This window comes from Bos javanicus, chromosome 15 (genome assembly GCF_032452875.1).
Source record: "Bos javanicus breed banteng chromosome 15, ARS-OSU_banteng_1.0, whole genome shotgun sequence".
Lineage (NCBI taxonomy): Eukaryota > Metazoa > Chordata > Mammalia > Artiodactyla > Bovidae > Bos > Bos javanicus.
This window is the reverse complement of record NC_083882.1, coordinates 7,871,783-7,886,410: the sequence shown is the minus strand read 5'-3', so window position 1 is coordinate 7,886,410 and position 14,628 is coordinate 7,871,783. Positions and strand designations below refer to the sequence as shown.

At 39.1% G+C, this 14,628-nt stretch overlaps 1 protein-coding gene across 3 annotated transcripts in view; it reads right to left on the bottom strand.

Moving 5' to 3' along the window:
• PGR (progesterone receptor) overlaps nucleotides 1-14,628 on the bottom strand; it is a 128,218-nt gene that overhangs the window by 63,707 nt on the left and 49,883 nt on the right. For 2 of the 3 annotated variants that reach the window (XM_061440138.1, XM_061440140.1), the window contains exon 3: nucleotides 8,236-8,352. The exons of the other annotated variant lie outside the window; for it this stretch is intronic. In XM_061440138.1, the coding sequence (XP_061296122.1) occupies nucleotides 8,236-8,352 (117 nt within the window). The remainder of the gene's footprint in view (nucleotides 1-8,235; nucleotides 8,353-14,628) is intronic. 3 annotated transcript variants of the gene reach the window in all.

Genomic DNA, 14,628 nt, shown 5'->3' with positions numbered 1-14,628 from the left:
GAGTACTGTCTCTGCAGGGGTTGGTGATGCAAAGTCTAGGGTTTGGGTGGAAAAGGAGGTGCTCATCAGAGGAAGACCACGAGAGTTCTAAAGACGTAGATGGCAGGCATCACCCACAGCAACTCCTGCATTAGAGAGGATAGATTTCATTTTTTAAATAGTAATCACAAGCATAGAGGAGGCATCTGAACTTCCAGAAAAGGTACTTTTCAGCGTCCCAAAGTTATGAATTTTGGAATTCTTCAGAAAATAAATTGAGGCTCTGTTGTCTTCAAGTGTAGAAGGAGGAAAAAACAAAACACTTTACCACACAATCTTGCAGCCCAGAAAGCTGCAGCTCTTTGCCAAGAGAATGAAGCCAATCTAGGTGTAGGAGGAGGTAAGAGAGAAACTGCTTTCAAACATAACCTTTTAAAATTTGAGGATAAGCCTCTCTACCAACAAAACAAAACAAAAACAAACCTATAAAAATAGTCTCCAGCTTTAAAAAATCAGCAATATAACCATGCATTTAATCATTCTTTTATGTAGAAGGCTACTTATTTTTGAAAGAGCTAAGTATGTTTATAATAGTCTAACATTTTTACAATAAATACAAGATACAGAGCTATATTCATTTCAGAAAAAAAAATTTATGAGTTGTTACACAAAATATTTTCTAAAGGAAACAAGTTAGAAGTAGAACACTTAAACTAGAAGATATATTACCGTCCTTCAGAGTATAACTATCTTTCCTACTCAGTACTGTACAGCAATGAACAAAATGCAAAAGTTCACTGTGACCTAGTGAAGGTAAGGGAAGTGAGTCATTAAAAACAAGAATCATATGCAACTCAGAGGCCAAGTAACTCAAACATAATTCTCATAACCAGACCATAGCTGCTGAAGCAAACCTGCAAATCTACGTCATGACATGTAAGAAACACTAATATTTCTGACCTTTGATACTCTATCATAAGATTTTGTTAACTCTTTTAAATATTTTCATGTTCTCTCTTTTTCACTGAGGCAAAATTGATATATTCGTTTTAGATGTATCACAGAATGATTTATTATTTGTGTATATTGCGAAATGATCACGACAATAAAGTCTAGTTAACATCCATCTCATACATAGCTACTAATCATTTTATTCTTGTGATAAGAATTTTAAAACCTACCCACTTAGCATCTTTAAAATATACAATACAGTATACCATACAATATCGAGTATTAGCCTTAGTCACCAAGTTGTACATTACATTGTTGGTTAGTTGCTGAGTTGTATCCAACTCTTTTGTGACCCCAAGAACCGTAGCTCACTAGTGTCTTCTGTCCATGAGATTTCCCAGGCAAGAATATTTGAGGGGGTTGCCATTTACTTCTCCAGGGGATCTTCTTGACCCGGGGACTGAACCAGCATCTCATGCATTGGAAGGTGGATTCTTTACCACCGAGCCACAAGGAAAGCCCTGACTTATTAATTTCATAACTGAAACTCTGTACCTTTTGGCCATTTTCACGCATTTCACCACCCCCATTGCCTGCCTCTGGGAACCAACAATTTGTCCTCTATCTCTGAGCTCATTTTTTATGGTCCACATATAAGGGAGATAATACAGTATTTATCTTTCACTGATTTATTTCACTTAGAATAATGCCCTTAAGGTCCAACCAATCCATGTTGCCAAAAATGACATTTTTTATTGCTGAATAATATTTCACTGTGTGTGTATACATACATACATATATATATATATATATATATATATAATATACCTCATATTTTCTTTATCTACTCACCCATCAATAGACACTTGGGTTGTTTCCATGTCATAGCTATTGTAAATAATGTTGCATTGAAAAGGTTAAGTACTAAATGGGAGAAAATATTGGCAAATCATATATCTAATTGAAAAACAGTTAAAGGATCTAAATAGGCACTGTTCCAAAGAAGACATAGAGATGGCCAAGAACAGTTGCTCAATATCACTAATATCAGGGTAGTGCAAATTAAAACCCACTGAGACATTACCTCACACCCGTCATGATGCCTATCATCAAAAAGACAAGAAATAACAGTTTTGATGAGGATGTGGAGAAAAGGGAACTCTCATGCACTGTTGGTGGGAATTTAAATTGGAAAAACAGCATGGAAGTTTTCAAATAAAAACTAAAAGTAGAACTACCATATAATCCAGTAATGTCATTTCTAGGTATTTATCTGAAGGAAAAAAAAAAAACTAACTAGAAAATACATGTTCATTGCAGCATTGTTTACAATAGTCAATGTTCTCTTCTGGTTCATCTATTGTTATTCAAATGACTCTATATTAGCATCTGGTCCCATCACTTCATGGTAAATAGATGGGGAAACAATGAAAACAATGTCAGACTTTATTTTCTTGGGCTCCAAAATCACTACAGATGGTGACTGCAGCCATGAAATTAAAAGATGCTTGCTCCTTGGAAGAAAAGCTGTGACAAACCCATACAGCGTATTAAAAAGCAGAGACATCACTTTTCTGACAAACGTCTGTCTTGTCAAGGCTATGGTTTTTCCAGTAGTCATGTACTAGAACTGGATAATAAAAAAGGTTGAGAGCTGAAGAATTGATGCTTTTGAACTGTGGTGTTGGAGAAGACCCTTGAGAGTCCCTTGGACTGCAAGGAGATCCAACCAGTCCATCCTAAAAGAAATCAGTCCTGAATATTCATTGGAAGGACTGATGCTGAAGCTGAAACTCCAACACTTTGGCCACCTGATGAGAAGAGCTGACTCGTTTGAAAAGACCCTGATGCTGGGAAAGATCAAAGGTGGGAGGAGAAGGGGATGACAGAGGATGAGATGGCTGGATGGCATCACTGACTCAATGGACATGAGTTTGAGCAAGCTCCAGGAGATGGTGAAGGACAGAGAAGCCTGGCGTGCTGCAGTCCATGGGGTCACAAAGAGCTGGACATGACTAAGCGACTGAACAACAATTACATTAGGAATGCAAAACCTCAGAAAAGTGACAAACATGAAGAGGAAAGAAGAAAAGAAGGAAGGATGCATGGAAAGAAGGGAGGGGGAGAACACAGGCTCTATCTTCAGTAATGTCGAGGCAATTATTACTTCAGTGAAACTCTTCTAATTATTGAAGAATTGAACTTTGAGCACTTCTCATCATCATGAAAAAGAAGTTCTCATTCTCAAAAGACCACAAGTACATCCTCCCTTACTCCAGAATTTTAACACAGGGCTAGTAATTAGAATCTGATCCAGTGAATTTACTACCTTCTTCCTGATTTCTAGGAGTTGGATTACTGATTCCCAGACCCTTGCCACTGACTCTCTCAGGAAGAACAACATCAGGACAGACATAAAAGAGTGTGCTGCCAGCTTCTTTCTAATAAACCTCTGTGAAGAGCCACTTATGAAATAATTAAATGGTATTTCCCAGTTTGTGATGATGACCACAGGATTTAAAGATTATTTGATGGGAAAAAAAGAGGCAAAGAATTTTGATATATAACTAAGACCCAGGGGTTAGAACTCATGTTTTTAAGTGTTAAATACCATTGTGAATAAACCTTTTAAGCATCAAACTTTTTAAGTACAATTCAGAGGGCCAAGAAAAGCCAATAATTTGGAAAAAGTGCAATTTAGGGAGACTTATTCTACCAGGTATTGAAACACAGTTTGAGAGCTATACGACTTCAGAGTGTGTGGTAGTGGTTCAGGTATAAACAATGCAACAGATCAGAGAAACCAGGAAGAGAAGTAAATACATATGTAATTTTGATATACATCAGATATAGCACTACAAGTTCCAGTGGAATTTGTAACTGGAGTACTAGAAAAATACTTATATTTTAGTAAGGGAATAAAAAGAAATAAGTATCATTAATATATAATTTGATAGTAGTACATATGTATAATTTACTTGTGAATAGATCTGAGGCAGTGTGGAGGCTCGGAACATGTTTACTTCTATAGGACTGCAGCATCAAAAACTACTGAAAACCATTTATCCGTAAATGTGCTCTGGCAATTGGTTATCCATATAGAAAATAAAGTTTCATTCTTGTCTCCCTACATAAAAAAAAGATACTTGTAGGAAAGTTAAGGACTTGAATATAAAAATAAACTTTTAAGAGTTTAGATGATATTCAGTAAATTATCTATACAATTTCAGGGCTAAGAAACATAAAGGGAGAATACTGACACATATGATCATATAAAAATTAGAAAAAAGATATTATAAACAAGGTAAAAAGTCAAGACATAAATTGTATGTAGCTAATACAGAATTAGGAGAGTACAGATGTAAGTTGTATCAATCAGTAACAAAAAAGACAATACTGTTGAAAAATGGCCAATAACTATGGATAGCTAAATCATAGAACAGGAAGTACAAGCGGCCAAGAAATACAGCAATATTTTCTCTCACCATAATCTGGGACACACAAATTAAAACAAAATTAGATATAAATTTTAGGACCATCAAATTAGAAGAATTTAAAAGGCTGAAAACACAGGTAAGGATACATAACATCATAACAACAAGAGCTCTCAAACACTGGTAGAAGCAAAGAAGCTGGAGGGTAATTTGGTGATTAGGTAACAGTAAGTTTAAAGGTACACAATATCCCAGTGAACCAGAAATTGACTAGCTTTCTAGATATACAGCCTAGAGGACTTCTCAGTTGGTACACACAAAGTCACAGGTACAAGGATGTTTGTTGCTGCTGACCCTGCTCTGATGCTGCTTTACGCTCTGTCCCTAGACTCGAACCCTCCCCCTGCATCCTGGTTCCGAGTCTTCTCTGAAGTTCTCTTCTCCTCATCACTCTGTTTCTTACTGAGCATCTATTTTGTTGCTGGTTGGAACCCCCAAATCTCTCTTCTGAACAAACTCAAGTTTCTCAGTGGCTAGGTGTCTCATCATTTTTACACTAGTGCATCTTAAATCACTTTTCCATTATAACAGTTGAGACCAGTAAAATAAATTCAGTCATGGAATGGAAGACTGCTTAAGGGCTAGCGCCTTTCCTCAAAATGAAAAACACTACATGAAACCACATCCCCTTTGCCTCCTCCAATCACTCTTTCTTGAGTTCTAGTAATGGCTACATTGGACCTTATATTCAAGAATGCATGCAAGTACGTTGTGTGCGGAGTCAAGTCCAACTCTTTGCAGCCCCATGGACTGTAGCCTGCCAGGCTCCTCTGTCCATGTGACCTTTCAGGCAAGAATACCAGAGTGATATTTCATCGTAGTTTTGATTTGCATTTCTCGAATAATGAGTTGAGGTTTGACAGAAAACAGCAAAATTCTGTAAAGCAATTACCCTTCAATAAAATATAAATTAAAAAAAAAAAAAGACTACCAGAGTGGGTTGCCATTTCCTTCTCCAGGGGATCTTCCTGACTCATGGATCAAACCAGTATCTCATATATCTCCTGCATTGGCAGGCAGATTCTGACTTTAAAATAATCGTCACAGATATTAGTGAGCACTTCTTAAACAAGTACTTTGGTGCTGAAACACTAAAATGAAATTCCTGTTTGTAAACAACTCAAACTTGGATTAGGAGAAATCGTTGAATGGGATACAAGTAAATAGTTATAAAACAAGGAGGGAAGTACAAAGAAGAATGTAAATACAAGAAACTGTGGGAGGAGAGAGAGAAAGTGAATTTCTGGTCCCTCGTGTGGGCTGGGATGAGGGGGAACTGCTGGGTCTCATCACTCCCACTTGGGTCAGTCTCCCCTTGGAAGGGCAGGAATGCAGAAGTAAGTATCGGTAGTGCAAGGTCCAATCCAGGCTGACTCAAGGACACTCAGCCTCCGGAGACATGAAAAGCACTACATTTAACTGTCCCCACCCCTATCTCTGCAGTGACTATGCAGATGGGAAGATTTCACAAAAAATATGATGCTTGAACTTAATGTGAAGGAAATACAACAGTTCACAAGGAGTTTAAGAACAGTGCAGGCAAAAATCAAAAGTGTGCAAAGACAGGTGAGTGTTGGTGACTGGAGGGTAGGGTTCCCCCAGGACTGGTGGGAGAAGGGCTTAGAAAAAGAGAGGGCAGTTACTTGGTGCGGAAAGGGCTGGTGTGCTGCACTTAGAAATGTGGGCTCTATTCCATGGATGGTCCACAGTTTGTTAGAAAGATCACTGGTTCTACTGCATACAGAACAGAGTTCAACCTCCAGAACCCAGCTGGGCCAAGGTAACTTTCAAGCTTCATTTCTTGTTGTTCCCACTAAACAACTGACTTTCCAGAAAAATCATCACTACAGTGCATCATGTTTTTCATTGTAAATACTCTTCTCCATTTTCATTGATAACATGTGTATTCATTCTTTGAAAGCCTCCTCTCGGAAGCTTTTGCCAGCTCCCTCAGATAGAATTAATTCATTCTTTTGTTTTATCTGCATAATAATGTTTGGCGCCACTCTTAAATCACTCACTCTTCTGTTTAACAATTATTTATTAGGGATTAGACTGTACATGTTCACAGGCTGTAGAGACAGAACTAAGTAGGGTGCTTAACACAGTGAGCAGTCAAAAAATGTTGGTCTCATACACTCCTTCTCAGAAGGTAACAGATACCATTTATGGTATATGAACTGTGGCCGGTGGTTTATTAGATATGTATTCAACAAATCATGAATTTTAAAAGCTCGTTGTAGAAAAATTAGAACTACTACATCAAATTCAGGATTTTAGAGATATTACTGCTTAGGAAATGACTAAAATGAAAATTTTAATCAGAGTAAAGGGTTCAGGAGTGAAGCCCCTCTCTGAGATTCCCATTAATGAACCCTGCTTAATACACTGCATAATATTTATCATCACTTGATATATATACATCAGTTCAGTTCAGTCACTCATTAGTGTCCCACTCTTTGCGACCCCATGAATCGCAGCACGCCAGGCCTCCCTGTCCATCACCAACTCCTGGAGTTCACTCAAACTCACATCCATCGAGTTGGGGATGCCATCCAGCCATCTCATCCTCTGTCATCCCCTTCTCCTCCTGACCCCAATCCCTCCCAGCATTAGAGTCTTTTCCAATGAGTCAACTCTTTGCATGAGGTGGCCAAAGTACTGGAGTTTCAGCTTTAGCATCATTCCTTCCAAAGAAATCCCAGGGCTGATCTCCTTCAGAATGGACTGGTTGGATCTTCTTGCAGTCCAAGGGACTCTCAAGAGTCTTCTCCAACACCACAGTTCAAAAGCATCAATTCTTCAGCGCTCAGCCTTCTTCACAGTCCAACTCTCACATCCATACATGACCACAGGAAAAACCATAGCCTTGACTAGACGGACCTTTGTTGGCAAAGTAATGTCTCTGCTTTTGTGTGTGTGTGTGTGTGTGTGTGTATATACATATATATATATATATATATATATATATGTATATGTGTTGTTCTCCTCTGCCTAGAGTGTAAGCTCCATGAAGGCTGAGATTTGGTCCATTTTGCTCACTGTAGAACTCCCAGAACTTAAAATAGTACCTGGTAAGTGTAAGGGCTCAATATTCAGTTATTTAAAGAGAATGAGGAAGGGTCATCGAAAGGGAGGGTTGATGGAGGCAGGAAGAGATGGAGATTAATGTACTTATTCAGTTCACAGAATCGGTATTTGAGCTGGAAGAGACTTCACTGCTCTCATTTTGCAGACAGAGACTGGTGCCCAGAAAGGGCTGGTGATGTACTCAAGGCCACATGGTGGGGAGCAGCAGAGCCTACACTTCAACCCGTGTCACTTAACGAGAGGCTGGTGAACTTCCCATGCTGTGCTCAGTCACATCCAGCTCTTTGTGTCCCTGTGGACTGTAACCTGCCAGGCTCCTCTGTCCATGGAATTTTCCAAGCAAGCATACTGGGGCAGATTGCCATTTCCTACTCCAGGGTATCTTCCTGACCCAGGGATCTAACCCGTGTCTCTTGCATCTCCTGCACTGGCAGGCGGATTCTTCACCACTGCGCCACCTGGAAAGCCCGACCTTCCCATAACATCTACTTACAAGCAATATAGACAAATTGAAGTTTACTACGTATCTATAACAAACTTCAATCTGCTGGAAATCCACAGTGTTAATAAAATGGTATCAGCTGCTTCATCCAGACACCAATAATCAAGATAGAAATAAGAAAACTAAGATTTTCTGACCCATGGTTTTATAATACAAACATCAGACAGAATTTAGTTAATATAAATATCAGACAGTTATTGATGAAAACATCATCATTACCTCCAAGAACCATGCCAGCCTGACAGCACTTTCTAAGGCGACATGCTGGGCAGTTTTTTCTGCGGATTTTATCAACAATGCAATCGTTTCTTCCAGCACATAAGTAGTTATGCTGTCCTAAAAAAAAAAAAACAAACAAAAAATAGGGAACAATTATTTAAAATATCTAAAGACTGCTGGAAAGCTTATGCAGTGACAACTAAAAGAGGAGAGGTGCACATTAGCAAGAGCATGACTGTCTCAGCTGGCCTCTTGCTTGGCATAGCTGAATGCTTGTAATGCTCTAACCTTGTGCAATAAACCTGCACCTTCAGGAGCCTAAATGAGGGGAACACATCTTAGAAACTAATTCCAGAACTCCTTTAAACATCTTTTGTAAAATATTTCTGTGCATCTTATTAATGGTGTCAGCAGATCACCATGTCTTTAGATCACCATTATTTCAAGATTAGGTACATGTTGCTGATAAGCATTAGTGTGTTAAGATAGTCAAGTTCTAGTAAAACCTTTTCTTTTTAATATATAAACCTTCAAGAGAACAGATATAGACAAAGAAGTCTCTGTGATAGACTCTTTAATAAAATCTATGTGCTTAATTCTTTTGGAGAATCTTGGAGCAAATTCACTCTTAAAGAATCTCATGAACTTGAATAGCATGTAAAAACTATCACTGATTGTATTGACTTTACTGTCTTGTTTATCTTGGCTAAAATTAGAAAACAGGATGGGGAGAAATGATAAAGTGAGAGCAATTTAAAACAATGAGAAAAACTCAATGAAGGACAGGAGAGAATTACAGAAGAAATGAGGGTAAAACATGACCCTGTGCTCATTTTGTGATGGGTTTTTGTATAAGTGGTTACTTATACCCTTCAAAAAGTCTGGGGAAAAAGTTTAATATTCAACAATGATGATTATTTAAACCAAAATATGTTATATTTAATAAGGCATGGAGCAATCTATTTAGGTTAAATAAAAATGAAAAAAATTGTCAGCTTAGACATATAAATATTAACTAGAATATTTACTGCTTTGGCACTTCTTATTTTCCATTGAATTCATATGAAATAGACTGTGAGACTTTTAACATCATCAGATTGCTTAAAAATAATTTTAAAAGTTGAAATTTTCAATTTTAAAATACCATGGAATTTTCCTACACTATTTTATATTGTTGTTTACTTGCTAAGTCATATCTGACTCTTTTGCAACCCCAAGGACTGCAGCCCAGCAGGCTCCTCTGCCCATGGGATTCTCCAGGCAAGAATATTGGAGGGTGTCGCCATTCCCTTTTCCAGAGGATCTTCCTGACCCAGGGAGTGAACCCACTTCTCCTGCTTGGCAGGTAGATTCTTTACCACTGAAGAACCCAGGAAGCCCAGTATTTTGTATTAGTTGACATTAAAATCAGATCCATTTTTTTAACCAAAGTTTGTAGTAAAGGAACACAGAGATCCTTTAAATGTGTATTTAACTGAGCAAGAAAAGACTACGCTGCAACGATAAATGGCACAAAGGCCGCGTTTTATGAGATAGCTAATAACAAAATGATTCTTGACCTGGGACGTTTTAGAAAATCAGACAGTCTTTGCTCCAAAACGGATTCCTCCACAAACTTCTATTCATGTACTCTCACATACTGAGCTTCCCTGGTGGCTCAGATGATAAAGAATCCCCCTGCAATGCAGGAGACCTGGGTTAGATCCCTGGGTCAGGAAGATCTCCTGGAGAAGGGAATGGCTACCCACTCCAGTATTCTGGCCTAGAGAATTGCATGGACAGAGGAGGCCGGTGGGTTACAGGGCATGGGGTTGCAAGAGTCAGACATCACTCAGTGACTAAACCACCACCACCACTCTCACACACTAGTGCTCATTCCCTTGCCCCTCTCCAAAGAGCAGTTATGAAGCTCCACAACTATGCCCTCTAGGTTAGTGGAATGCACTGCATGCTACTTTCTAATTGGACTCCGGTTTAATTTATATATACATATATATATATATTTTTTCAGGCTACAGGAATGACTGTGGGAGTAAAAGTGTTTGTGTTGTGCTGTGCTTAGTCTCTCATTTGCGTTCGACTCTTTGCGACCCCACGGAATATAGCCCGCCAGGCTCCTCTGTCCATGAGGATTATCCAGGCAAGAATACTGGAGGGGGTTGCCATATCCTCCCCCAGAGGATCTTCCTGACCCAGAGATTGAACCTAGGTGTCCCACATCGCAGGCTGATTCTTTACTGTTTGAGCCACCAGAGAAGCCCAAAAGTGTATGTAAGTTTATCTATTTATTTATGATAATTTATCTTGACTCTGCACTGATTTCTCATGAGAGAACAGAAAGCAAGATTTTTCCATTCTCTCTAGAGAACACACTTAAACGGTGCTCAGAGATGTAACTGCCCTTGTTTAAGGGCAGGCTGTTCTTCTCTATACTCCTCTGTCAAAAACATCCAGGAAAAAAGCCTGAACCATCTGTAGCTGGAATGCTTCTAAGCGGTCTCTTTTCCGTTTCTAAATGATTTACAATAGCACCTCCTTCAGTGTCTCAGAGAAGATGTCCCCATTAGAGGGTACTCACTGCATGTTGCTAAAACCATTCCTTTCTACCTGCTTTCAAACCTTCCCCATCAGTTTCCTCCTAAAATCTTCAGTTGCTCCCCTTTCAAGGATGTCTTCTTTTCTCCTCAAGCTTTTCCATTTCAAAAATTCCATAATCAAGAAAAAAAAAAAAAACAAACGGAACTGTGTGTCTCACTCTTAATTCTCCTTGACTTCATCCCTTTCTTTGTTATCTAAGTTGGTGAAAAAGTCATCTGCACTTGCAGCCTTTGATCAGTTTCCTTTACTTTTCAGTTCAGTTCAGTCGCTCAGTCATGTCTGACTCTTTGCGACCCCATGGACTGCAGCACACCACACCTCCCTGTCCATCACCAACTCCCAGAGTTTGCTCAAACTCATGTCGGTGATGCCATCCAACCATCTCAACCTTTACTCCTCAGCTTATTGGAACTGGGCTTATATGTCCACTGTGCTTATAAAACAGAGTAATGCCATCAACAATGTCTTCGTTCTTAAGTGCAGTGACTCTTTCTTGACTTTCTGTACAATCTGCCATGGGTAATTCTCTCTCCACCGGTCCCCCCTGCCCCTGCTTTTTTAATGTGAAGCACATCTCTTCTGACTCTTCATCTTCTTTCCAACCATTCCTTTTAAGTTCCCACTGTCCATAGCTTTGCCTTTGCCTTATATGTTGTATGCTGTGTGCTCTGCTGCTGCTGCTGCTAAGTCGCTTCAGTCGTGTCCGACTCTGTGCGATCCCATAGATGGCAGCCCACTCTGCAATCCCATGGACTGTAGCCCACCAGGCTCCCCTGTCCATGGAATTCTCTAGGCAAGAATACTGGAGTGGGTTGCCATTTCCTTCTCCACCTTATATGTTGTATTCCATTGTAAACACCATGTGGGTAATCTCATCATCTGTGCATGGCTCCAAAATCTCATCCTAAGCTCTGACCTTCCAACCACCTCCTGGTAGGTATCTTGAACTCAACATATGAAAAAGAATTCAGTAGTTATCTGGTCAAGTTGTTTCATAAACTGTGTCATTCAAGAATTTTTTTAACAGATTGCATAAATTCAAAAAAAGGAAATTATCTACAATCTCATTACCATGCAACTACTTTCATTTTTGGGTTTCCTTCCAGTCTATCTATACAGATCTAGAAGGTATTTAACATCTATTTGTTAAGTGAATATATACACACTTTTAGAAAATTCTCATTAATTCAACAAGTATTGATTGAGTGTCTATTATGTTCCAATACTGCTTTTTGAGTAATCCTTTTCCCTACTTAACTGAAATGCATCTTAATTATTGATACTGTAGCACAGAAGAGCATTTACTGAAATCAGATTGCTTGTTCATAGCTCATATCTGAAGATTACAGTCTCTAAGATGATAATAACAGCAACAATTACTAAGCCCTTACTATGTGCTGGCCACTGTTACAAGCTATTGCATGTATTAACTCAATCTTGGAGGTACTATCGATTCCATTTTATAGAGTTAACTGATGCACAGGGAAGTTAAGTAACATGTTTAATGTCACACAGGCAGAAATTTTAGCTTAATTCACCCAAAAGGTTGCATAGGAAATTAAGGGTATGAACTTTGGAGCAATACTGTATCAGTTCACATTTCAGCCTCACTACCTGCTAGCTGGTGACCAACGGCAAGTAAAAGGAGGACACTGTTAGTATTTTGGGTCACATTTAATAACTAAACGAGCTCACATAAGAGCTTGGAATAGTTAATCATATAGCGAGTACTTAGGGAATGTCTACTACAACTGATTTACTGACACGTCCTTAAATCCCAAATACAGACAGATCTGTTTTAGAGGTGACCAAAGAAATGTAAAACTGGCCAATTTATTCACTTTTAAAGTCAACAGAAAGACATTCTCAAATATGCATAAAATCAGGAAATAAGGCCCCAATACACCACTCTTCCAAAAGGGATTCCGAAATGCTTAGTTTGACTAACAGCAGGTAAGTAGCAACAGAGGATGCACGAGGGAGGCAGTCTGGTGTGAAGGATAGCAAGTACTAAACACACTGAAAGATATATTTAAGTAAAATATATAGTTACCAAATAGAATGCAATTCTTATAACTCTTGAGGGAAAAACAGCTGAGCATTTTAAAATTTGATGTTTGATGGGAAGGAGAATCTCTGGTAATTAAGACTACTGGCATGAAGTCACTACTGTGAGGAACTGGCATGCCTCATATCATCACAGATTTCCATAAAGAATGGAAGATATCTGGAAGCTCCGTGCATTCTAAGCTATGGTCATCCTCAACACGAATATTGGGCTGCAAAGCAGATATAGCATCATGCAAGCAAAATATAGGACATATACAGTTAGAGGTTAATCTCTACGAGATCTTTTGACCTAAGAAATGTTGCAGCCCGTCAATTCCAACTGGAGGTGACTAAGATAACTTGGCATGGGGCCCAGACCTGACTCTGTATCACAACACTTGCCCAATACTCAGAGCCACCAAAAAAGGCAAGAATGGAGAAAGGACAACTCCATTATATGTATTAATCCATCAAATACCTGGCTGTACATGCAGATGAGGAAAATTCACACCTAAAAGCACTAGCTCTGTTACAGCATTATCTGGGAAGTCTGCAAAAGATTAAACTGTGATGGTAGCAAATTCAGCATGATGTCTGCTGCCACCACTTTTCTTCACACAAATTTATATCCTCGATTCAAAAAACACATTCATGTCCAGATCCAGCTGCTGATTTCTCATAAATCATAGACTGATGGTTCAAATTGCATACTGCCAAATTTATACACACTGTGGTTATATAACAAGTCTATAAAAGTCTCTCTATTAAACCACCCTGCAGTCTATGTTCTAACTTCCTTGCTGTTTACCCACTCTTTCATTACCAGGAATTACAAGACATTCAGAAGTATTTATAAGCTATCAGTTCAGTTCAGTTCAGTCACTCAGTCATGTCCGACTCTTTGAGGACCCATGGACTGCAGCACGCCAGGCCTCCTTGTCCATTACCAACTCCCGGAGCTTGCTCAAGCTCATGTCCATTGAGTTGGTGATGCCATCCAACCATCTCATCCTCTGTTATCCCCTTTTCCTCCCGCCTTCAATCTTTCCCAGCATCAGGATCTTTTAATGAGTCAGCTCTTCGCATCAGGTAGCCAAAGTATTGGAGTTTCAGCTTCAACATCAGTCCTTCCAATGAACATTCAGGGCTGATTTCCTTTAGGATGGACTGCCTGGATCTCCTTGCTGTCCAAGGGACTCTCAAGAGTCTTCTCCAACACCACAGTTCAAAAGCATCAATTCTTTGGCATTCAGATATCTTTATAGTCCAACTCTCACATCCATATATGACTACTGGAAAAACCATAGCCTTGACTAGATGGACCTTTGTTGGCAAAGTAAGGTTTCTGCTTTTTAATATGCTATCTAGGTTGGTCATAACTTTCCTTCCAAGGAGTAAGTGTCTTTGAATTTCATGGCTACAGCCACCATCTGCAGTGATTTTGGAGCCCCAAAAATAAAGTCTGACACTGTTTCCACTGTTTCCCCATCTATTTGCCATGAAGAGACTGGATGCCATGATCTTAATTTTCTGAATGTTGAGCTTTAAGCTGGCTTTTTCACTCTCCACTTTCACTTTCATCAAGAGGCTCTTTAGTTCCTCTTTGCCTTCTGCCATAAGGGTGGTGTCATCTGCATATCTGAGGTTATTGATATTTCTCCCGGCAATCTTGATTCCAGCTTGTGCTTAATCCATACTCGTGTTTCTCGTGCTGTACTCTGCAAATAAGTTAAATAAGCAGGGTGA